The sequence below is a fragment of the Salmo salar genome, chromosome ssa13 (assembly GCF_905237065.1).
Source record: "Salmo salar chromosome ssa13, Ssal_v3.1, whole genome shotgun sequence".
NCBI classification, from domain to species: Eukaryota; Metazoa; Chordata; class Actinopteri; order Salmoniformes; family Salmonidae; genus Salmo; species Salmo salar.
This window is the reverse complement of record NC_059454.1, coordinates 58901327-58927980: the sequence shown is the minus strand read 5'-3', so window position 1 is coordinate 58927980 and position 26654 is coordinate 58901327. Positions and strand designations below refer to the sequence as shown.

The following is a 26654-nucleotide window of genomic DNA, read 5'->3' as shown; positions in this document are numbered from 1 at the left end:
GCGCATGGGTTATACAGTCTTCGTAAGAGACTTCTGCTATGTGCTCCAGTGGTCCGGTGGTAACACTCCTGGCTTCATGCACAAATATGAGTCCCCTTGGAGACCGGGGTTCAATCTCTGTGTGCTCTTTTCTCAACGTGACTTCCCTTCACCTCTCTCCCACTGTGTCTAATTTGTCTGTCAATATAGCATCAACAATTATGAAAAGAGAGTGTTTCTCCACTTTCCTTCAAAAAAAGAGAGAGTCTGAAGAGAACCTCCCCAAACTTTTTTTTTCTCTTCTCGTCAAGACCAATATGTAGGGAATCTAGTTTCAGGTGTTTCTTTTACATTACTACACTGGTAGTGCCCTACTTTATACAGCACTACCAGTGTATATACAGCTTCCCTTCCTCTCCCCCTGTAACGTGGGTTGTACAAAGGGGACCAAGGCGCGGCGTGTGAAGTGCTCATATTAACTTTAGTGAAACACTAAATAACAAAAAAAATAAACAATTACCGACAACAGTCCCGTCAGGTGAAACATACACTAAACAGGAAACAACTACCCACAAAACAACATGAGAAACACCCCTACTAAATATGACCTCCAATTAGAGGCAACGAGGAACAGCTGCGTCCAATTGAAGGTCAACCCAATAAACCCCAACCTAGATAAAGACAAACTAGAAATCTAACATAGAAATAGAGAACATAGAACAAACACAAAAACACCCCCTGTCACGCCCTGACCACTCTACCATAGAAAATAACAACTTATTTTGGTCAGGACGTGACACCTCCACTCTCTACTCTAACACCCAACACCAACGCCCATTTTCTTATCAAACATGTATAACACATGCAGAGTGCCATACATCAAATTGGCATGAGTACCACATGATTTGTACAGTTAGAAAAACAATGTTGTTTCAACAGTGACTTTTCAGAATGTTCACCTCCAAAGTTAGTTCAGATACAACAGCTGTCATGAGACGAGGCGAGATAAAACTTGCCAGTTTTAGAATGTTGTGTTGTATAACAGCTGACTAAAGACGGGGCATTCAGATCAAGAAGACGAGAAGTTCAGTTGAGACCGTTTCCACGGTAACGGTGCCTCTTTTCAATGACGTGATGAAACTTTAAAACAAAGTTGCCACTTGTTGTAGCAAGGTGTTGTAGCAAACGAGTGTTATGAAATATATGCACCAGAAACAGGGTTCACTTTGTGACTTGTCAGATAAATATCAGCAATCTACAGGGGTAGGATCTTTATTCGAGCCAGTTTGCTACGGCAGGAAAATAATCCTGTAGCAGCAGGAAATGTGAATTATTATGTGGATTATAATTTAATACAATTAACATAAGGGCAAATCAAGACTGACATTTTAAAGTGGAAATTACAAACTTTAGAAGCCTTTTAAAACCTCTAATACACTACAAGTTTGCATTTTCTACAGGAAAATTCTCAGCAACAAAAGAGTGATCAAATTAAGATCCACACCTAAAGATTTGACATGTTGAATCTTGGAAACTCCAGCCGACGACATGAGACGTTATAAAACTAGACCGTTCAGATCAAACAAACTGTGTTCTTAAATAAAATTCCTTTAGACCGTCGCATCAAGTTTCGTCTCATCTCATGTATAATACGTTGTGGATGTAGCCTACAGGTTCTTTCACATGCTGATGTTCAATTATGTGCACTGGTCTGCATCAGTCTAACATTTGGCATAGAAAAACACTGGCTGACACTGTCTTTCTGTAGTCATCATCTGTGAGGATGGAAACCTGGTCATTGTTTACTCACTGTGCAGCTTCCTGACCTGTCTAAATCAATGGGCCACTCCTGAACAGTGGCTACTGCCAATACTGTACTGTACATTGCCAGAACCATGCAATTAACTGCTTTACTAATATACTTGAATAATCAATGTTTGTAAACAGTTAAGTTGAGTTGATCTTCATATCCTTCAATTACAATTGTCCAAAATAATGTTTTTATTCCTCCCCACACACAGCTCTACTGTCTACTAAGATAATGAGGAAGAGGAAGAACTGGAAACCTCGGGAGGGCCTCTGTTCATTTCTATGAAGTCTCTATGAAAGCATTGGAGGAGCCGTAGTATTTGACTCAATGGCGAAGAAGGGCCGTACCAAGGGCGAGAAGCCCGAAGCGCTCATCTCTGCCCTACAGGCAGCTAACGAAGATCTCAGGTCCAAATTGACTGACATTCAAATAGAACTGCATCAAGAGAAATGCAAGGTAGGCCATTTTGTAACACTACGTTGCATGTAAATCGTCCCTTCTCAAATACACCTGTAACAGTGGGTCCAACTGCAGATGATAAGTGGCATTGAATGTCTTACGTATAGTCACTACACACAACCTTTGACATACAGCTCGTTTCAACATTTTATAAGGTTCTACTTAGATGTACAGTGATGTTTTGAGTTATACATTGACCTGGTCTGGCTGAGGTATACCCCCTTCACAGTTGGCACACAGTAGATGTAGGCAATTGCTGTTGTTGTACATTCACCTGCTCTACGTAAGAGCAGGTGAGATCTACCAGAGTAGACCTCGATCTACAATGGTAGATCAAGATCTCTGCTTGGTCTTGCGTGCCCTATCTGCCATGATCTGTTTTTTTCTAATTATATTTGACACTGTAATACATCTTATTATCTACGTAATAGGTGCTAGATGAAGAGAATGGCCTCAGGCTGTCTGTAGTGTCTCTCTAACCTTCCTGCTTTTATGGTGTAACCCAGTTCTCTTTGTCTCCTCTCCCTCTCTCCCTGGGGCCTAGGTGAGTAAGTTGGAGCGTGAGAAGGTGCAAGAGTGCAAGCGGATCCGGGAGCAGGAGCAGCACCGGCACACGGCCACGCTGACAGAGCAGCGAGCCAAATGGCACGAGGAGAAGCAAAAAGAGCTCCAGGCACTCAGGGAGAACCTGGTCCGCCAGCACGAGCAGGAGCAGGCCCGGATGGCCAAGATCAAGGACCAGGAGAACCAGCGGCTCAAGGCGGCGCTGAGCGCCATGCGGGACGGCAGCGGAGAGAAGGTGCGCACGGCGCTGACCCTAGAGGCCAAGGAGGAGGCACGACGCTTTTTCGACGTGGAGAGGGTCAAGCTGCTGCAAGAGATCTCGGAGCTCAAGCAGAACAAAAAGCAGACGGACGAGGCACTCAGCACCATGATCCAGGCGGATAAGATGAAGGCTGGGGATCTGCGCTCCGAGCATCAGATGCACCAGGAACAGATCTCCAAGATCAAGTGGGACAGCGAGAAGGACATCCGCAGACTGGTAAAAACTGTATTGACTGGAGGATGGGTAGAGGGTAGAGCAGAGGGTCTGATTGTGCATACATGTCTTGCTTAATACCAGACGTAGCCATAGCTGGTCTATACATCTCATTGCTCCAGACAGATAGTTGGCCCAGGAAAATTATCTGTCAGAGAAGTTCTGAGCAGCATATAGAGTAGTTTAGTAGAGTCTAGGTCTTTTGTGATGGGGTGATGTCTCCATGGATTACGTCATACCAATTATGCAGGTCTGCAGAACATTGGGGTCGTTCCACCAATTTGTTGCCAAATTGTTATATTCTATCATGAAGGGCACATGTTCAACTTCATAAAAAGCAACTTTTCCCATCTCAAGAGGTTAAATAAAAAATGGTTTATACTAAGTGTGTATTAAGTGCCAAATAAAGTTACAGGGTTGACCATTTCTTCTTAAATCAGCCATACATCCCCTTGTAACAGGGGGAATGGAAGCTTGTTGTGTGCAACAGGGAGTGGCAATTGAATGCAGGCTTCACCCCCAAAAATGAAATTGTTAAAACATATCTATGGGTAACAGGGTTGATGTGTTATGCTTGACCCGCTCAGTTTTCCACCATAAAACACCATCAAATTGCCAAAAAGAGTAGAACCAGCTCATCTGCTTTTACTCTGTGATTTGACTATTATATGTTTAATGTTTCTTATTTAAAAATTATTTTAAAAGGAATAGTTTCACCATTTTAAATTGAGAGTTAAGTTCATGTAACATGGTGGACCGTAAAATGAGGGAAAGACGCACACTACCGTTCAAAAGTTTCGGGTCACTTAGAAATGCCTTTGTTTTTGAAAAGAAAAGCGCTTTTTTTGTCCATTAAAATAACATCAAATTGATCAGAAATACAGTGTAGATGTTGCTAATGTTGTAAATGACTATTGTAGCTGGAAACGGCAGGTTTTTAATGGAATATCTACATAGGCATACAGAGGCCTATAATCAGCAACCATCACTCCTGTGTTCCAATGGCACGTTGTGTTAGCTAATCCAAGTTTATCATTTTAAAAGGCTAATTGATCATTAGAAAACCATTTTGCAGGCAGAGTTGCAAAGAAAAAGCCATATCTCAGACTGGCCAATAAAAATAAAATATTAAGATGGGCAAAAGAACACAGACACTGGACAGAAGAATGAACGCAGCCTAGAAGGCCAGCATCCTGGAGTCGCCTCTTCACTGTTGACGTTGAGACTGGCATTTTGTGGGTACTATTTAATGAAGCTGCCAGTTGAGGACATGTGAGGCGTCTGTTTTTCAAACTAGACACTCTAATGTACTTGTCCTCTTGCTCAGTTGTGCACCGGGGCCTCCCACTCCTCTTTCTATTCTGCTTAGAGCCAGTTTGCGCTGTTCTGTGAAGGGAGTAGTACACAGCATTGTACAAGATCTTCAGTTTCGTGGCAATTTCTCACATGGAGTAGCCTTCATTTCTCAGAACAAAAACAGACTGACGAGTTTCAGAAGAAAGTCTTTGTTTCTGGCCATTTTGAGCCTGTAATCGAACCCACAAATGCTGATGCTCCAGATACTCAACTAGTCTCAAGAAGACTAGTTTTATTGCTTCTTTAATCAGAACTGTGCTAACATTATTGCAAAAGGGTTTTCCAATTAGCCTTTTAAAATGATAAACTTGGATTAGCTAACACAACGTGTCATTGGAACACAGGAGTGATGGTTGCTGATAATGGACCTCTGTACGCCTATGTGGATATTCCATAAAAAATTCAGCTACAATAGTCATTTACAACATTAACAATGCCTGCACTGCATTTCTGATCAATTTGATGTTATTTTAATGGACAAAACATCTGATTTTCTTTCAGAAACAAGGACATTTCTAAGTGACCCCAAACTTTTGAACGGAAGTGTAAATGAATAACTAATCACAAAATAAATAAATAATGATCTTCAGAAATGACTTTGTCAAAGCAACAAAATAACCAGGGCTTTACAATGATTGTGAAAACTTTGAGTAGTTGTGGGGTTAAGTGGGTTAAAATCTTCCTATAAATGTCGCAGGGTTGATGGAGGGCCATGTCAAAATGCTGAATATTATTGATTTATTGAATTCTCCATGTGGTCTATATTGAAAGGCACTTAATGTAATACAAAAGGCTTTTACGAGTCAATATTGGTGCACAATTTCTACTTAAATTATCAGGGATGCAAAAGACACTCATTTCGTGGAATGATCCATTGACGTTTTCTTGCTAATTGTGATGGTCATCATCAAATGACATATATGTTACATGATATGATACATCATTCTTTCACATGATACTCTTTTGCAAGGGTCAAAGTAAGCCAATACGGTCCGGTATGGAGTACCTGACCAAAAAATTGTGCTGGTACAGCATACCGGTAAAACATGAGCATATCACAATAATTAAAACAAAGATGACAAGAAAACTGTAGGCTATTACACCATAATTAATCATCACCTCCTGTCAGCCACAAGCGTGTGAACACATAGGAGTTCCCGTACCATGAATAAATTAAATCTACTTTCACCCCTGCTCTTTTGAATGGAACTGTGCACATGTTTGTCTGTCTGTCTGTCTCAATCATTGAGACAGTCAGTCAGTCTGTCCATCCATCCTTCCTGTCCATCTCTCTGTGTCTCATTAACCACTCTCTAAGTTTCCTGTTTGCTATTTCCTCCTTCAGGTGGATGAGATCAAATCCAAAGAGCGCACCATCTTCTCTCTGGAGAAGGAGCTGGAGAATGCCATTGGCTTGCTGCAGAAGATGCAGATGCAAAAGGATGCCCTGGATGACCAGCTGTTCCTGGTCAAGGAGGCAGAGTGTAACCTGGGCAGCCCCAAGAGAGAGATCCCCGGGCGGGCTGGGGACGGGGCGGAGCACTGTGGCAGCCCGGTACGACATAGAAAGGCAGAGGGGAACTTGGAAATGGTACAAAACAGATTATAGAAATGTAATAATGAAGCCAATCCAAAAGAAAATGGAAATGAATGGGACAATTAACCGATAATGAGCGGTAAAATACTGTAGGCCTATACTAGTTTACGCAGCTTATGTGGAAAAAGCTTGAGAAGATTGACATGAATAAGTGGTCAGAAATATACTTTTAAGGACAGGATTAAATTAGCCTGCAATTCGAATCACGCCGATCACCTCATCCATACAGAGCAACATGGTCTTTGCACGTTGCAGGACAATGATCAAACTGCTTTCACACAGCGTCAAACAAACACAGTTTGGGTGTGGCCATTCTCTATATGAAAGTTTTATCACTCATATAATACCACAATTTGAATACCAAAAGCCACACTCCGTAGTAGAAGTCTTCACAGATCCACCTGCACCCGAATACCTGAAACCCAATCCACGGATCTAGAAGTCTAAATAATGTCACGGGTCTGGGTCGGATCTGATTGTCACGGGGCTCGGGTATGTGTTATCTTCACTTGTCTGAAAGGCCGTACAGATCCAAACGCTACTGTTGCAGTAGAGAGAGACTTTTTATCATTTATGCTGCTGCTCTTGCTTTCACAAGAGTGGAGCGTGGTGCATGTACTGTAGCTTGTTGTTGTTGTTGTTGATGTTGTTGTTGGCCAATCATAAGGTAAAATTACGGAATTAAAAGTTAAAGGAGAAAGATAGGCAATACAATGACCAAGAGCCAACAGGTCGGCTGCTACTTAATATTCTGAATGGAGTTGTTGTTATTTGTAACTGTAGGATGACAAAGTGCATGCACTGCAGCCTCAGTTAGCCTAGCTAGCTAACGTTAGCTAGCTTAACTAGCTTCTCCTGGGTTGATGCAGTCAAGACAGATATTACGTAATCATTTATCATGGTAAATAACCTATTTATGGCAACTACTAGTTTACTATAGCGCGAGTCGTCTTAGTTGGTTGCTGTCTCTCATCTCTTCCTCCCTCATCCCTTCCCTCACTCACAGTACGGTCCTTCCCCCGCATGCTAGAGCGGGACCTCTCTCTCCCTCCTCTCCCGCTTTATCAGCTCTGGTTAATAAAGTAGCTTAAAAAATGAGCTTTATGCTGCTTCCCTTACTCGGATCGGACCGGGTCTGGATCTGATTAGGTCTATACAGGACGGGTCTAGTTCTACTCTGGTTCGTTCGGAATGGGTCTCTATATATATATAAAAATATATATATGAATATCGGGTTCGGGTGGGAAAGTCCCAGGTCCATTTCGGAACAGGTCCAACTTTTTGGACCCGTGAAGACGTCTACTCCATAGTGCCCCACCAACAGAATTCTAAATATAGGGCAAATGCATCCCTTATTTTCCTCATATGCAAATATCACTTTTTATGCTACATGTGTAGTGCTCAAGGAATTACTTTATATGAGAGCAATAAAACATGACAAAAACAGTAGTACTAGATATTTTGTCAAGTGAAAACCACAACAAACAAGTATTTAGAGGCCTACCTGCTAGAATAAAACAAGCTTCTATCTGGTAATGAACAAAGAACTGAAGGAAGGGCTCTGAAGAGCATTGTTTCTGAAGACTGCTGGTCAGTCAATAAGTCTGTGAGGTTTCAATGCAGCCTCACATTCTGGGTTAGTGGTCTGCTTGAAAATCACTACATGACAGAAAACAACTGTTTTTGGCCAATATTTCTAGAGAGATGTGACTGATGAATAGAAAGAATTACCCAATAAGTGAACTCCAAAAATAAATGTCCCAGAAACATACAAACTTATAAAACTTAATTTTCCTGAAAAAAATGCCCCAAACATCTTATTATTCAATGTATAATGGATGTAATTGAAATAATTGATTATATTATAGAACGTAATATGACTTTGTACTGTTGTCGCTGTGTCAAAAACTGCATCCAAGAGTGAATGTATTGTGTCGCAAGATACCAGTGAGCTAACAGTGCGTTCGGTTTGAACAACCTAGGACATGCGCAGGAACCAGAGACGAATGGCTGACCTCAACTCCACCATCCGCAAGCTGGAGGACCGCAACTCACTGCTAGTGGATGAGAGGAATGAACTGGTATGACCTCTCTGCCTGGCAGAGAATCACATCTTAATCCCCTGTCACTGAACAATAACAATCCGTCTTAATCTGGATTCCGTAAACATGCAATGAATTTACCTGCAAAGGAGTTACAATTACACTATGGAGTCCCCTGCCAAGTTGACACACTGGACTGAGCTGAACTCTTTATGCCTCCTTCTCTCTTCCCTCCCCTTCTATTCTATCGTCACTTCCATCTCTCTCTCCCTCTCTCTCTTTCTCCCCCCCCTGCCCCCCTCTCCTTCTTTCTCTCTCTCTCTCTCAGCTAAAGCGTGTGCGGGAGTCGGAGAAGCAGTGCAAGCCCATGCTGGAAAAGAACAAGATGCTGAACAAGAGGAACGATGACCTCAGCCAGACCCTGCAGCGCATGGAAGAGAAACTCAAAGGCCTGGCCAAAGAGAACCTGGAGATGGTGAGTGGCAAGGAAATAGAATTACAGACCATTGACTTAAATGGGGAATTCCCACTCGAGTAATTATATTTCTATGGCGAGTGTCATCATGACACAGATCTCAACACAACCAGGGCTCCAATAGTTTAGTACAAGCATAGCATGCCTCAATAGCCCAGTGTTTACAAAGACTGTCTGCAACACATTGGCTACAGTCCTTGTCCAAGTAAAGTAAATGGAACCAAAGCATTCAAGTCTGCATTAGTCTTGTAGATTTAGAAGTGCATTACATTGTGGCTTGGGCCTCGGTACCCTAACCACCACACATATTCATTATTCATGACGAGCACATACTGAGAGATAGAGAAGGTTCTAACTCCTGTACAACTGGTTCCACTCTGTGTGTGTAGAAGGAGAAGATCAGCTCCCACCCACCGCTGAAGAAATCCAACTGTAAGTCTCTGAATGATCTGGACCAGGCACATGACGACCAGGAGATTGAGTTCCTTAAGCTGCAGGTACTGGAGCAGCAGAGCATCATCGACGAGCTGACAAGAGTGAGTTCTCTTTTTTTTTTTTTTATGTGACTTCACCACCAACAATAGGTTTATTTTTGGGGGGTGTTCACTTTTTTTCTTTTCAATGTAAAAAATCGCGCAAATTCATTTTGTCAAAAAGGCTTTCACTTCTAAAATGATCAAAGGTGTTGATTTACTGGTCTCGGTGGAACCCAGAACCAAATGTTGTGTGTACTGGCCAGATAACATTTACTGTATAATAGCAGTCTGTCACAAGAGACAAAGATTTAGAGAGACAGAGATTTACTAACTAAATGAATCACAAAGAGTCCTGGTGTACACGCAGTGTTAGGTTCTTTGCCAGATACAATTGGCTGATCAAATGAAACATATCCATGGTTGCTAAAGTTGTATGTTTGTTTGTTGGTAGTTCTGGTATACTCTGTGTCTTTCAGGATAGGGAAAAGCTCCTGCGGAAGAAGAGGCATAAACGAAGCAACAGGCAAATAAAGGTAGAGGAAGCCACGTTTGCACGTTAATGTGTTTCTCTTTATAGGAGAACCAAATAAACAAGATCAATACCGTAATACAGTCATCTGCCTTGGGAAATATCTGATTTACAAACAATCCTATGATCTCTCCCTACACAGAGGCACATTGTAGTGGACACCTTCTTCGGATACGATGAGGAATCCATGGACTCGGAGACGTCCTCTGTGGCTTCGTTTCGCATGGACCGCACCCCAGCCACTCCTGATGAAGACCTGGTTGAGGTGAGACCTGTTCACATCACAGGAAATAGACCCTGGGTGGGGAGGGAACATTATTTACGATAAGTGATCAATAACCTTTGCATAAGCACCAGTTGCAAATCAGCATCCATGCAATATTTAGTAGTTTAGCTGACACTCTTATCCAGCACAACTTACAGGAGCAATTAGGGTTAAAGTGCCTTGCTCAAAGGCACATTGACAGAATTTTCACCTCGTCGACTCGGGGATTCAAAACAGCGACCTTTCGGTTAGTGGCCCAACGGTCTTAACCGCTAGGCTACCTGCCACGCCATGCACTTTCACTTCTGTCTTTCTGAACCAATGTGTTTCTCATCTCTCCATCCATCATTTCTCATCCTGGCTTTCCTCTCATGCTCTCCTGTTCCCAATGTCTTCTCTCTAACCCTGGGGTCCGTCCATCAACACAGGGACTGGCTAACGAGGAGTCGGAGCTGCGCTTCAGGCAGCTGACCAGAGAATACCAGGCCTTACAGAGGGCATACGCCCTGCTACAGGAACATCAAGGGGGCCTTCTAGATGCTGAGATGGAAGCTAAGGTACAGTAGACCTGCCATTAATATTCAGTTAAATGTCACCCGCAAAATATTGTATTTTTGCATTATCTGGGGCAATAGTGATGCAGTCATGCCAGATTTGTTTCTGTATTCAGTAAAATTGTGTATAAGACTACATACAGGCTATATACTCCACTACAACTATCACTGCCCGTGTGTTCTATAACAACAGCTTCCGTCACGTACGGCTGTATCAAATGGTTGATGTTATTGTGGATATGTTGTGGGTCACAGGCTCAGGAGCAGCTCCATGCAGACGTTCTCAGGTACAAGGCCAAGATAGAAGACCTGGAGAAGGAGCTCGCCCACAAAGGACAGGTAAAATACATTATTCCACAGACCAACACTAAGACATGGGCTGCATTCCAAAGGGCACCCTTATTTCATATTATATACTATACAATCAATCAATCAATCAAATGTATTTATAAAGCCCATTTTATATCAGCAGATGTCACAAAGTGCTATACAGAAACCCAGCCTAAAAGTAAATGTCAGTTGGATTTTCATAGCCGAGCATTCAGAGGTCGAGACAGCAGGTGCAGTAGAGAGAGAGAGTCGAAAACAGCAGGTCCGAGACAAGGTAGCACGTCCGGTGAACAGGCAGAACAGTTGAAACTGGAGCAGTAGCACGACCAGGTGCACTGGGGACAGCCAGGAGTCATCAGGCCAGGTAGTCCTGAGGCATGATCCTAGGGCTCAGGTCCTCTGGGAGGGGAGGGAGAGAGAGAATTAGAGGGAGCATACTTAAACTCACACAGGACACCAGATAAGACAGGAGAAGTACACCAGATATAACAGACTGACCCTAGCCCCCCGGCACATAGACTATTGCAGCATAGATACTGGAGACACGGGTGGGTCGGGGGACACTGTGGCCCCATCCAACGATACCCCTGCCCAACCAGGCAGGATATAACCCCACCGACTTTGCCAAAGCACAGCCTCCACACCACTAGAGGGATATCAACAGACCACCAACTTACTACCTTGAGACAAAGCTGAGTATAGCCCACAAAGTACGGAAGACAGGAAGTTCACGTCTTGGACTCAACCCACTCAAGTGACGCACCCCTCCTGTACTTCTTTTGACCAGGGTCCATAGGGCTATGTCTGGTCAAAAGTAGTACACTATGGGGTGCCATTTGGGACACATCCTACGACAGAGGAAGGCTATACACAATGTCCCAGTCTCTGAATTACTGCACATGGATGGCTTGTACTGTATGTGACCATAGTTATTATGCAATTACTTACATACTAGGAGTACCAGATGTAACGGTGCTGTGAAAATGTAATTACAACTCCAGAGTTGGACTGTCGATAGTGATTAGTCTTGGGGACTGAGAGGAAAAGTCAATGAATGGTTTTGATTCTGTTGCCTCACAACAGTGAAGAACAATTTTGGGTTTGGGTTGTGATTGACGCTAGTATTTCATACAGTGTGGGTCAGTTCGGTTAACAAACTGAAATGCTATCCATGATGGGATAGCTATGATATCTATCTGCGGGATATGTTCGATTTTGTATAACACTTCAGTATGTTGTAACCATAGAAATAGAATGAGTAGAATTTTTCCCTCATTGAAACCTGGTTCTCCTCTCGCAGGACTCCAAGTGGGTAGAGGAGAAACAGCTGTTCTTCAGGAGGAATCAAGAGCTGCTGGATAAGGTCTGTCCTGCTATGATATCATTGATATGATAGTAATATTGCATTACACTATGCATCATTATTTACTTTGTATATTAAAGTCAACTTACTTTGTCCTCCACCAATGTCCGCTAGCAAGAAGGGTGATACATGGTAGTCATTTTGGATCTGAACATTCACCATGAACCACTTGATATTGTATAGGGTATGGAAGTCCATGCTACAGGCAGGCTCTGACCTTCATGCTATCCCTCTGGTCTTCTGCAGGTGGAGAAGTTGGATGGAAAATGTAGTCGACAGCAACAGGAGCTGCAAGACTCCAAGGACCAGAATGAGCTCCTGGAATTCAGAATACTGGAACTAGAGGTAAGGACGTCGAAAGTTCAGGCTGCTGCACAGACACTATGGAATTCTCTAGTCTAGAGCGCCAGGTTAAATTGTGTTTCAGTGCATTTTTTTACTCTAAATGGATTTACTGAGTGAGAAATAGATATCGTTTGTAAATGGACAACATATACTGTCATCTTAAATTGAATTGTTGTTATATTTGTCCATATACATTTTTATACCTAAGGTGGACAATTTGTGTTACTACCTTACTTACACAAGCTTACATTTTCAAAACATAACATTTAGTGGAATTACACATCCTTTTTACCTCAGATTAGGGATGTTACTATAGCAGTTTATAGTCATCGAGATGATGCTACATTGATGCTACGATATCTTTGGTTTGGTACTGTTGGTTTTATCATACACGCCTGTCTGTCGCATGACTTAGAAAACTCAAAAGGCATAAATAATTCGGAGCAATCTTTGTATAAAAGTCACTGACCACAAACAAATACACGGATTTGACAGTCAAGCTGTCACTCAAATGAAAGCCAACCTCTGTCACTATGTAGAACTACCTGTGAGGTGACGATTCGTTGAAATGATCCAGTCAAAAATGTGTTGCATTTCCTTTTCGTATTGGCCATCTACCGTAAACAGATTAGTTGATACATAGCTACTATAGGTTCTCATCTATCGACAGGTATATGTAATTTACACAAGTTCGTTGTGGTTTGTCTTTTAGAAGAGCACAAATGGTACATGTCACCGTGGTTATTGTCCCAGTTCCATAGATTTCAATACAATATCTATGCGATTAATTTGCGTGCACTATTGATTACAATAAAACATGATAATCAATTTGAGAACGCTTGGAAAATGCTGGTGCATGTGCAGTTTATAAGGTACTATGAACACAAGTGTGACACGTATGTGTACGGAGTAATTTATGTGTTTCATGACCTATTTCAGCCTATTTATTATGAATTTGGACATTTAAAACCAGTATTTTGACACTGGGCTGTAAATGAAAAATCCATGACAACAGGAAGTAGCAACAGTATCCTGTTCAATTTATGTTTTAGGAATATACATTATATTTATAACAATCTTTTTTTTTATGTAACTGTCCAGTGTTTCCAGATGTCTATGAAATATGACCTATAATTACTTACATCATGAGGGAAACACTCTTCCTTCCCCAACATTTTTTAATTAAGTATGTTACAAAGCAGCTTTTTTTGTGTTGGAATGATCTGAGCGTACCCCAACAACAGAATGGTGTGGGCGAATACCAGTCATTAAAAATATTCAAGAGAGTAGACCACTGATTGGCCAACTCATCCTCCTCAGGAGTATGACATCATGCTCTATGAGGAAATAGCAAGCATTTTTTAAACAGTCTGTTTGAGATATAAGTTTGAGGTGGGGTTTTCAGATAGGTTTTTCCTCCAATTTATGCTTTGGCCACAAATACGAGTATAGGACGAGTCAACCACATTATTTTGGTATGAGTTAACAGTTACTTTAACAGGATTCTACTGAATCAGGTAAAAACTACCAAATGAGTCCAAAAATGTGCTGTGATTTATCGATTTTGATGATAGAACTGATATCGTGAAAATATATTTGTCTTACGTACTAGAGGTGAGCTTTTATGATTGACAGGTTACAACAGGTCAAATATCAATGAAGCATACATTTGACTGGATTCACAGCTGTTTAAAGAAAAAAAGAAAAGAGCATCGGTGACATGGAGAAAGATATATCATGGGTTTGTAATATGCCCACCAATAGATATATAGCAGATTTTGTTTGTGTGTACAGAAATATTTAGATACATTCCAAACATTATATCAGTAGTGCTGAGCGATTAACTGAAATGTTGGTTATTTTCGGGTTTTAAACAACTAAATGACAACTAATTATGTTCTGTTTTTTTTTTTGTGAGTACAATGCTCAGTTTTTCTAGAGATAAATCAGATCAAGTCCAAACTGTGTGATGTAGTAGGGAGTTGTAGTTTTCAACAGGCCAATATTCTACATGGTTTAGCGCAGAAAACGTGGTAATTAATTACATTGACCATAATCAATTGCGCGACTCCTTGTCCTGTCTGAGACGGAGAGAACAGACAGAAGAACGTGCGATTAAGAGGGATGGAGAGCAGTTGCTTTGTGAGGTATCTTCATCTGAAAATACATGATCTACGATTGATAGTTGGTATTCAGCAGTCAATCAAGTATGCCTTATTTCATTTGAAGAACTACTAAAATAGTGATTTTGTCAGACAGCGTAGGCAGCAGCTCTTTGGAGATGAGATGATGGAATTAAATATTGAAGTCGTCAAATAAGGCCTAAAACAAATGTAATATACACAATGTGAATAAATGGTAAATAAGTGATAAGCAGTAATGGTCAGTCACTACCATCGTGGGACTTTTAGTAATTGTTTCATTCTATGTTGTTACAGCCTTCAACCCACATAATGCATAGTGAATTTAATGTCCCCCACCAAAAATATCAAAATCGAAAGCCGTGATGAATTTTAAAGTAATCTAACTGAAACCGAACCGGCCTCAAAAAGTACTAATCGCTCAGCACTAATATCAGCCTTGTCTCCGGGACCTCTGTATTCCTCCCCTTCCCCCCATGGCCAGGCTCAGACAGGCTCAGAACACAGGGCTTTGTGCATTCTGTGCTGCAGTGCAGATACTGCAATAAGCCCCCAAAAGAATGGTGCTTCCATCTACTGGATAGAGAACAAAACAGCAGGACATGTCCCTGCACTGACTCCCACCGCTGTCTTCTTTGTCCAACCATTCAATCAATTTAACCAGTGCTGTTAACTGATTAAGTAAATGACATGTTCTTCCGGTAGGAGCGTGAGCGGAAGTCCCCTCCGTTTAATCATCTCCGCATGCATCCGTTCTCCGAGGGTGTCAGCGCCCTGCAGATCTACTGCATGAAGGAAGGAGTGAAGGTATAACCAGTCTCAATAATATCTCATTAGTATTACAGGACATTATATTTTGTCTTTCTGCAAAGCAATTTTAGGTGAAATAGGATGCTGATTGTTTATTTTGATCCTTTCCCAGGATGTCTGTATACCTGACCTGATCAAGCTGCTAGACATTCTGGGTGATAACGGGGTAAGCCTGCTTGGAAGGGCTCTATAACATGTTATTACGGATGTTTTTGCAAATAAAAATTCACTCCTCCTTTGCGTGAAGACTTGAAAATCGGGATTGTTTAACCCTTTTATTACATATTTTTTTTTAGAACTTACGAAATGAGGAGCAAGTGGCCATTATTCAAGCTAGCACTGTCCTTTCTCTTGCTGAAAAGGTATGCAAATACAATACAAATATTGATGCTTAGTTCAGAGTAACTTGTACGCAACAGAACAGCCATTTATAAGGCATTGTTTCTTATCTGCGTTTTGTTGTCTTTGTCTCCCCCTAGTGGATACAACAGATCGAGGGCACAGAGGCAGCGCTGCACCAGAAGATGATGGATCTGGAGCTGGAGATGGTGAGTCCCTTCTCCGTTCACATCACTCACTCACAGTCACTTCGCACGGACTCGGCTTGACTTGAGAAGTGTTTACTCGGTTCCTTGCAATGAAAGTGGCAGATTTCTGTGCACAATACAATGGAAGAGATGCTCAAAGAACTCGAATTTCTGCGTTGTACATAAGTACAAAAAATACTTCGGAATATGAAGGCGTATAGACAACATTACCTATCACTAACTGTTGCGTGATGTTATTGACTGGTGAGGTTGGTACGGAGTTCTTCAGACACAGTATTGAGATCAGAGCACTGACCAGAGAGAACTGTCCTCCACAGGAGATGTTCTGCAAGCAGAAAGGCTATTTGGAGGAGGAGCTGGATTACAGGAAGTCAGCCCTGGATCAGGCCTACGTGGTGAGTGCCCTCCAGATGCATTCCTACTCATTCAGCCACCTACCTTTAAATACTGGCTTACTTTTTTATTGGCCTCAAAGGTATTACATTTAATATGCGGTTTGAACATACTGTGAGGGTAACATAAATGTGTGTTTGTGTGTGTGTGTGTGTGTGTGTGTGTGTGTGTGTGCATGCAATCCATACACCTCTCCCCCAGCCAGTACCGACTTACTATAAATGATGAATATCTACACATATCATTATCGTCACTGTAGCTAACTACCGCCGTTGACCTCCCCCCGCAGCAAATCCAGGAGCTGGAGGCTACTCTGTACAACGCACTGCAGCAGGATAAGGTGATCGGCTACGGCGAGCCTCTCAGTGACATGCAGAAGGATGAGCTTCGTACGTCCGTGGAGAAGCTACGCAGGCAGATGCTGAGGAAGAGCAGAGAGTTCGACTGTCAGGTTCTGGCTGAGAGGATGGAGCTGCTCCACCAAGCCCATCAGGTACAATATACAATCATATGTGACCCACCACCTGGGTCCGTTCCTATGTAGCAACATTTGAAATCATGTGTTGGATAAAACTCGAGACTCCGAGCTAGAAAAATAAATGTAACATACACTGCAGTTGAGGAGCAATGAGAAAGTAATTCTGCTTTGAAATTGATAAACTTGTAACCCCACATTTGAGAAAATGGCCCGTGAATGTTTTGTTGCCCCTACTGGAGAGCTACACTACCGTTCAAAAGTTTGGGGTCGCTTAGCAATGTCCTTGTTTTTGAAAGATTTTTTTTTTTGTCCATTAAAATAACATCAAATTGATCAGAAATACAGTGTAGACGTTGTTAATGTTGTAAATGACTATTGTAGCTATTGTCTTAATGCTTTCCGAATGCACCGTATGTACAGTGCATGGTTGGCTGAGAGAAATTGATGATAAAATGATTGTGGGGGCTGTCTTGTTAGACTTCAGTGCTGCTTTTGACATTATCGATCGTAGTCTGCTGCTGGAAAAATGTATGTGTTATGGCTTTACACCCCCTGCTATATTGTGCATAAAGAGTTACTTGACTAACAGAACACAGAGGGTGTTCTTTAATGGAAGCCCCTCAAATAAAATCCAGTTTGAATCGGGAATTCCCCAGGGTAGCTGTTTAGGCCCCTTGCGTTTTTTCAATTTTTACTGACGACGTGCCACTGACTTTGAGTAAAGCCAGAGTGTCTTTGTATGCGAATGACTCAACGCTATACACGTCAGCTACTACAGTGACTGAAATGACTGCAACACTCAACAAAGAGCTGCAGTTAGTTTCAAAGTGGGTGGCAAGGAATAAGTTAGCCCTAAATATTTCTAAACTAAAAGCATTGTATTTGGAACAAAACACTCACTTAACCCTAAACCTCAACTAAATCTTGTAATAAATAATGTGGAAATTGAGCAAGTTGCGATGACTAAACTGCTTGGAGTAACCCTAGATTGTAAACTGTCATGGTGAAAACATATTGATGCAGTAGTAGCTAAGATGGGGAGAAGTCTGTCTATAATAAAGCGATGCTCTGCTTTCTTAACAACACTTTCAACAAGGCAGGTCCTACAGGCCCCTAGTTTTGTCGCACCTTGACTACTGTTCAGTCGTGTGGTTAGGTGCCACAAAAAATGACTTAGGAAAATTGCAATTGGCTCAGAACAGGGCAGCACGGCTGGCCATTGGATCTACACAGCGAGCTAATATTAATCATATGGATGTCAATCTCTCCTGGCTGAAAGTGGAGGATAGATTGACTTCATCACTACTTTTATTTATGAGAGGTATTGACATGTTGGTATTGGTCTTCCCTGTGGCTCAGTTGGTAGAGCATGGTGTTTGCAATGCCAGCATGGTGTGTGCAACGCCAGGGTTGTGGGTTCAATTCCCACGGGGGCCAGTACAAAAAAAAAAAAAAAGAAATGCATGAAATGAAATGTATGCATTCACTACTGTAAGTCGCTCTGGATAAGAGCGTCTGCTAAATGACAAAAATGTAAAAATGTAATGTAAATGTAGCTGGAAAATTATGATGTTTAATGGAATATCTACATAGGCGTACAGAGGCCCATTATCAGCAACCATCACTCCTGTGTTCCAATGGCACGTTGTGTTAGCTAATCCAAGTTTATAATTTTAAAGGCTAATTGATCATTAGAAAACCCTTTTGCAATTATGTTAGCACAGCTGAAAACTGTTGTACTGATTAAAGAAGCAGTAAAACGGGCCTTCTTTAGACTAATTGAGTATTTGGAGCATCAGCATTTGAGGGTTCGATTACATGCTCAAAATGGCCAGAAACAAAGAACTTTCTTCTGAAACTCGTCAATCTGCTCTTGGTCTGAGAAATGGAGGCGAGAAATTGCCAAGAAACTGAAGATCTTGTACAACGCTGTGTACTACTCCTACTACTTCACAGAACAGCGCAAACTGGCTCTAAGCAGAATAGAAAGAGGAGTGGGAGGCTCCAGTGCACAACTGAGCAAGAGGACAAGTACATTAGAGTGTCTAGTTTGAGAAACAGACGTCTCACAAGTCCTCAAATGGCAGCTTCATTAAATAGTACCCGCAAAACCCCAGTCTCAACGTCAGCAGTGAAGAGGCGACTCTGGGATGCTGGTCTTCTAGGAAGATTTCCTCTGTCCATATCTGTGTTCTTTTGCCCATCTTAATCTTTTATTTTTATTGGCCAGTCTGAGATATGGCTTTTTCTTTGCAACTCTGAATACTGTGTCTCAGAAATTTCTGTCCATGAGTGATGCAACCCGAAAAAAAGCATTAAAGACAGAGTTAATGAGTCCGCACATGATGGGCTATTAGCAGGATAATAGACTCTTGCCAAGTTGATTTCTATTTTTAGGGACTTGAAATGTATTAATGGATGTTTGCCTACTAATGATAATGACATGAAGGAGATCAAGAAGGAGGTTAGGAGGAGCAAGTTCTGCGTGCTTCTTACAGTATGTGTGATTAATCGGTTTTCTGACCATTTCGAACAGTGTGAACACAACAAATACAATAATCATTTACAAACAAATTCTAATCAATCCTATATAGTCTGTTCTAACAAAAAAGGTTGTAAAGTCTTTAGTACAGCCAAGACTAAAAACAGCTGAATTCATTCCTGAATTCAATTGCTTTAGCTGACATGTTGCGGTTTATTTATTGTTTAATTACTCAAGGCTCCCTTCTCTTCTCTGTGCTGGAGTGCTTTTAAGAACTTAATGGTATAGCAATAGCCTAATAAACTTCACATTAACTTGACTCTTCTCTCTTCATTTTACCCACAAACAAAATCACTAGTAGTCCCCCCCCTCGCTACTCTCTGTTTATCTTATATGCATAATCACTTTAACTATACATTCATGTACATACTACCTCAATTGTCCCGACCAACCAGTGCTCCCGCACATTGGCTAACAGGGCTATCTGCATTGTGTATCACCACCCGCCAACCCCTTTTTTTATGCTACTGCTACTCTCTGTTCATAATATATGCATAGTCACTTTAACCATACCCACATGTTCATACTACCTCAATAAGCCTGACTAACCGGTGTCTGTATATAGCCTTGCTACTGTTATTTTCAAATGTCTTTTTACTGTTGTTTTATGTCTTTACTTACACACACACACACATACACACACACACCTTTTTTTTTTCTCGCTTTATTTGTGTTTTATTATTGGCAGTATAATTTAGCAGCTTTGACATGCATCGTCCAAATTACGGCTGAAAGGCGATCTAATGCCGACGTCTCGGCGACATCTTGCCAATGTGCAAACGCTCTCCATACTACATCGGCCCGATGTATTTTGTATACATCGGGCAGAAGTCGGCGAGATGTATGTGTGCTGTCTGGGGTGATGACATGCACAAATTCATGAATGATTGATTGACATATTGAAGTAGGCCTTTAGGCCAATATATATGTACGTTATGTTGAGACAGCTACAGTAAACAGGACTCTTAGTCCTACAGCTCCAAGTCATTTCAAGAAAAACTTTTAACCCACATGCCCCTGAATTTACCGAAATATGTGTATTTTACACTGTAGCAGTAGGCCTACATTAAGATACATATCATAAAAGACAAAAACGTACTGAGCGTTTCATCCTCAAAGCACCATGAGGGTCTGCTGCGCGGTATACATATTAGCAGTAAAATTTTAAAAAAGGAGTAGCCTACCAATAGCCGCCAGTCTAATAAATCAATTTAATATACACAATCACAAAGAAATCCATTCATATTTTGTTTAGGAAGGTCATAAAAAAAACGTGACGCTAAGATAATTTGTTTCAGGTGAACAGAATGGCATGTTTTAAGATGTATTTCTCTGTGCCATAGTAGCTGAGGCTATGGCTGCTTCATGTCCACAAAATTAATGAACTTGTTATGCTCTTTCAGATAGGGTGTAGCAATCGAAACGTCTGGGCTGCATGGACCTCTGTAGGATTATTTGGGAAAGTAAGCATTAACGGCAACGATGGCTGACAGTAAAATAATATGACGTTACGTACTGTAACATGCTGTACCGTACCGCAGCATCCTGCAAGCTGTGCTGCAGTATGATGCAACTTTTAAAAGAGGAACCACTGTACATGCCATTTGATGACTTAACATGATGGGATGACTCAACAGGTGCGGCCAGTCAATTGGACTTGTAGCTAAAGTGGTTCGGAGAACTTGGTCATTCAACAAATTCAGTGCCTTTTGAGATGTGTATCTTGGTAAAAAAAAAAAAAAATATGAATTTCACCTAATTTTAACATTCTGTCATAAAGAGCATGGTCAGCTCAATAAAAACACGTTTTTCCATCTCAAGAGGTTAAATAAAAAAAAAGACTATAGTAAGGGCCTTTTAAGTGCCAAATAAAGTAACAGGGTTGACCGTAACAGGGTTTTAAGATTTCATCTTAAATCAGCCAATCATCCCCTTGTAACAGGGGAAATTGAAGCTTGTTGTGTGCAATAGGGAGGGGGAATTGAATGCAAGCTTCACAAAAAAATGAAATTGTTACAACATTTCTAGCGTGTTTATCTATTATGCTTGACCCACTCCATTTTCCACCACAAAATACTAGAAAACGCTATGATTTGACTATTAGATGATTAATGTTTCTTTCTTGTTTTAATATGTAAAAAATAAAAGTTTCACCATATTAAAACGAGAGTTCAGTTCACATAACAGGGTTGACCTTAAAGTGAGGGATATTTTTTTTTTTTTCTTGAAATGAATCAGTCATCACGTTAAATGAATAATATTCTTCAGATATGACTTGGAGAACATTGGAGAAATGTTGGGTTGGTTTAAATCTTCCAAAAAGTCACAGAGGCTGCATGGAGGGACATCTCAAAATGCAGAATTTTGGCACTTTAGGAAGTCTTTATTTTTATAGAAAATCAGATTTCTTGTATTCTCCCTGTGGTCTATATTAAAGGGCACTTCATTGAATATAACTGGCTTTTACAATTCGATATTGGTGCACAATTTCTACTTAAAATATCAAAGGGATGCAAAAGGCACTTATTTTGTGGAACGACCCAAATATATGTTTGCTCGATGTTAGTCCCCAGAGCTAATCAAATCAAATCAAATTTATTTTTATATAGCCCTTCGTACATCAGCTGATATTCTCAAAGTGCTGTACAGAAACCCAGCCTAAAACCCCAAACAGCAAGCAAAGCATGTGAAAGAAGCACGGTGGCTAGGAAAAACTCCCTAGGAAAAACTCCCTAGAAAGGCCAAAAACCTAGGAAGAAACCTAGAGAGGAACCAGGCTATGAGGGGTGGCCAGTCCTCTTCTGGCTGTGCAGGGTGGATATTATAACAGAACATGGTCAAAATGTTAAAATGTTAAAATGTTCATAAATGACCAGCATGGTCAAATAATAATAATCATAGTAGTTGTCGAGGGTGCAACAAGCACGTCCGGTGAACAGGTCAGGGTTCCATAGCCGCAGGCAGAACAGTTGAAACTGGAGCAGCAGCACGGCCAGGTGGACTGGGGACAGCAAGGAGTCATCATACCAGGTAGTCCTGAGGCATGGTCCTAGGGCTCAGGTCCTCCGAGAGAAAGACAGAAAGAGAGAAAGAGAGAATTAGAGAGAGCATATTTAAATACACACAGGACACCGGATAAGACAAGAGAAATACTCCAGATGTAACAGACTGACCCTAGCCCCCCGACACATAAACTACTGCAGCATAAATACTGGAGGCTGAGACAGGAGGGATCAGAAGACACTGTGGCCCCATCCGATGATACCCCGGACAGGGCCAAACAGGCACGATATAACCCCACCCACTTTGCCAAAGCACAGCCCCCACACCACTAGAGGGATGTCTCCAACCACCAACTTACCGTCCTAAGACAAGGCCGAGTATAGCCCACAACGATCTCCGCCATGGCACAACCCAAGGGGGGGCGCCAACCCAGACAGGAAGACCACGTCAGTGACTCAACCCACTCAAGTGACGCACCCCTCCCATGGACGGCATGGAAGAACACCAGTAGGCCAGTGACTCAGCCTCTGTAAAAGGGTTAGAGGCAGAGAATCCCAGTGGAAAGAGGGGAACCGGCAAGGCAGAGACAGCAAGGGCGGTTCGTTGCTCCAGCCTTTCCGTTCACCTTCACACTCCTGGGCCAGACTATACTTAATCATAGGACCTACTGAAGAGATAAGTCTTCAGTAAAGACTTAAAGGTTGAGACTGAGTCTGCGTCTCTCACATTGGTAGGCAGACCATTCCATAAAAATGGAGCTCTATAGGAGAAAGCCCTACCTCCAGCCGTTTGCTTAGAAATTCTAGGGACAATTAGGAGGCCTGCGTCTTGTGACCGTAGCGTACGTGTAGGTATGTACGGCAGGACCAAATCGGAAAGATAGGTAGGAGCAAGCCCATGTAATGCTTTGTAGGTTAGCAGTAAAACCTTGAAATCAGCCCTTGCCTTAACAGGAAGCCAGTGTAGGGAGGCTAACACTGGAGTAATATGATCAAATTTTTTGGTTCTAGTCAGGATTCTAGCAGCCGTATTTAGCACTAACTGAAGTTTATTTAGTGCTTTATCCGGGTAGCCGGAAAGTAGAGCATTGCAGTAGTCCAGCCTAGAAGTAACAAAAGCATGGATTAATTTTTCTGCGTCATTTTTGGACAGAAAATTTCTGATTTTTGCAATGTTACGTAGATGGAAAAAAGCTGTCCTTGAAACAGTCTTGATATGTTCTTCAAAAGAGAGATCAGGGTCCAGAGTAACGCCGAGGTCCTTCACAGTTTTATTTGAGACGACTGTACAACCATCCAGATTAATTGTCAGATTCAACAGAAGATCTCTTTGTTTCTTGGGACCTAGAACAAGCATCTCTGTTTTGTCCGAGTTTAAAAGTAGAAAGTTTGCAGCCATCCACTTCTTTATGTCTGAAACACAGGCTTCTAGCGAGGGCAATTTTGGGGCTTCACCATGTTTCATTGAAATGTACACCTGTGTGTCGTCTGCATAGCAGTGAAATTTAACATTATGTCCAGCTCAGTGGACTAACACATTTTTGAGTCATACAGACATCCCAGGATCGATACCTATTGGTTACACCAAGGCAGTGGTTACACCAGGAGAACCCTGACCTGTTGCACCTGCATACAGTGGCTTGCAAAAGTATTCACCCCCCTTGGCATTTTTCCTATTTTGTTGCCTTACAACCTGGAATTAAAATATATTTTTTTTTGGGGGGGGGGGTTGTATCATTTGATTTACACAACATGCCTACCACTGAAGATGCAAAATATGTTTTATTGTGAAACAAACAAGAAATAAGACAAAAAAACTGAAAACTTGAGCGTGCGTAACTATTCACCCCCCCCAAAGTCAATACTTTGTAGAGCCACCTTTTGCAGCAATTACAGCTGCAAGTCTCTTGGGGTATCTCTCTATAAGCTTGGCACATATAGCCACTGGGAGTTTTGCCCATTCTTCAGGGAAAAACTGCTCCAGCTCCTTCAAGTTGGATGGGTTCCACTGGTGTACAGCAATCTTGTCACGTCCTGGCCAGTAAAAGGGGTTATTTGTTATTGTAGTTTGGTCAGGGCGTGGCAAGGGGTGTTTGTTTTGTGTGTTTCAGGGTTTTTGGGTTATGTTCTATGTTCTTCTATTTCTATATGTTTATCTAGTTTATCTATTTCTATGTTGGATTTGTTTGGGTTTGGTCTCTAATTGGAGGCAGCTGAATCTCGTTGCCTATGATTAGAGACCATATTTAAGTGGGTTAGTTTTCTCTTGTGTTTGTGGGTGGTTTTTTCCGTGTATAGTCTGAGCACCTTACAGGACTGTTTTTCGTCGTTGTTTTGTTTCAGTGTTTTGTTTCCTCTTAAAGAAAATAAAATTATTCACATACCCGCTGCATTTTGGTCCACTCAATACGACAAATGTGACAAATCTTTAAGTCATACCACAGCCTCTCAATTAGATTGAGGTCTGGGCTTTGACTAGGCCATTCCAAGACATTTAAGTGTTTCCCCTTAAACCACTCGAGTGTTGCTTTAGCAGTATGCTTAGGGTCATTGTCCTGCTGGAAGGTAAACCTCCGTCCCAGTCTCAAATATCTGGAAGACTGAAACAGGTTTCCCTCAAGAATTTCTCTGTATTTTGCACCAGGCATCATTCCTTCAATTCTGACCAGTTTTCCAGACCCTGCTGTTTTCCAGTGTTCTCAGGGTGATGAGAGGTGTTGGGTGTGCGCCAGACATAGCGTTTTCCTTGATGGCCAAAAAGCTACATTTTTGTCTCGTCTGACCAGAGTACCTTCTTCTATATGTTTGGGGAGTCTCCCACATGCCTTTTGGCTAACACCAAACGTGCTTGCTTATTTTTTTATTTAAGCCACTCTTCCATAAAGCCCAGCTCTGTGGAGTGTACAGCTTAAAGTGGTCCTATGGAAAGATACGCCAATCTCCGCTGTTGAGCTTTGCAGCTCCTTCAGGGTTATCTTTGGTCTCTTTGTTGCCGCTCAGATTAATGCCCTTCTTGTCTGGTCCGTGAGTTTTGGTGGGCGGCCCTCTCTTGTCAGATTTGTTGCGGTGCCATATTCTTTCAATTTTTTAATAAAGGATTTAATGATGCCCCGTGGGATGTTCAAAGTTTCGGATCTTTTTTTATAACCCAATCCTGAACTGTACTTCTCCACAACTTTGTCCCTGACCTGTTTGGAGAGCTCCTTGGTCTTCAAGGTGCCACTTGCTAGGTGGTGCCCCTTGCTTAATGGTGTTGCAGACTCTGGGGCCTTTTAGAACAGGTGTATATATACTGAGATCATATGACAGATCATGTGACACAGATTGCACACAGGTGGACTTTATTTAACTAATTATGTGACTTCTGAAGGTAATTGGTTGCACCAGATCTTATTTAGGGACTTCATAGCAAAGGGGGTGAATACATATGCACGCACCACTTTTCCGTTTTTATTTTTTTTTTTTTTGAAACAAGTCATTATTTTAATTTCACTTCACCAATTTGGACTATTTTGTGTATGCCCATTACATGAAATCCAAATAAAAATCCATTCAAATTACAGGTTGTAATGCAACAATATAGGAAAAAACGCCAAGGGCGATGAATACTTGTGCAGGGCACTGTACCTGTATAAGTCAACATATGACATAAACTCCCTTTGATAATTTAACTTGAGGGATTCACACCTGCACCCACCTTGCTGAAAGAAAGGTCATTAAAATATGTCCATGAAGAACAGATTGATGACAGGACTTTCACAGATCCACACACCCACCTGACATTGACCTGATAGTGATACTCTAAGCAGTTTAAACATTTAATAGAACACAGTATATGTTTACTTGAATGAACACAAGGTTGTTCAATTCTAAATTGTAGTGTTTAACATGGAACAAAGCAGGCTGGGAGATGACGCTGCCGTTGCAGTTCCTCAATGCTACAGAAGAGGGCGATGCTCCATTTATTTACAGTTTAAACTGACTGAGTCACTCCAAGGGTAGCAACATTGTGCCAGCCTCTCACACGCACCCATCTGGTGAACCACTTACCAGGCCACTCCAAGGGCAAAGCTGTCAGCATCACCAGTCCCATAGTTTCCCAGAAAACATTTATTGTTTCA

At 41.7% G+C, this 26654-nt stretch overlaps 1 protein-coding gene across 4 annotated transcripts in view; it reads left to right on the top strand.

Annotated features, from left to right (window-relative positions):
• The window catches only part of LOC106567514 (janus kinase and microtubule-interacting protein 2), a 49201-nt gene that overhangs the window by 18379 nt on the left and 4168 nt on the right, over positions 1-26654 (top strand). For 2 of the 4 annotated variants that reach the window (XM_014136834.2, XM_014136836.2), the window contains exons 2-19: positions 2001-2245; positions 2793-3290; positions 5989-6198; positions 8223-8321; positions 8611-8757; positions 9147-9293; positions 9710-9766; positions 9905-10027; positions 10456-10584; positions 10837-10920; positions 12212-12274; positions 12521-12619; positions 15466-15567; positions 15683-15736; positions 15867-15932; positions 16050-16118; positions 16436-16513; positions 16801-17004. In XM_014136834.2, the coding sequence (XP_013992309.1) occupies positions 2117-2245; positions 2793-3290; positions 5989-6198; positions 8223-8321; positions 8611-8757; positions 9147-9293; positions 9710-9766; positions 9905-10027; positions 10456-10584; positions 10837-10920; positions 12212-12274; positions 12521-12619; positions 15466-15567; positions 15683-15736; positions 15867-15932; positions 16050-16118; positions 16436-16513; positions 16801-17004 (2358 nt within the window). In that variant the 5' untranslated portion in view covers positions 2001-2116. Of the gene's footprint in view, positions 1-2000; positions 2246-2792; positions 3291-5988; positions 6235-8222; positions 8322-8610; positions 8758-9146; positions 9294-9709; positions 9767-9904; positions 10028-10455; positions 10585-10836; positions 10921-12211; positions 12275-12520; positions 12620-15465; positions 15568-15682; positions 15737-15866; positions 15933-16049; positions 16119-16435; positions 16514-16800; positions 17005-26654 lie in introns of all 4 variants that reach the window. The other 2 variants (XM_014136833.2, XM_014136835.2) reach the window with 1 other exon arrangement.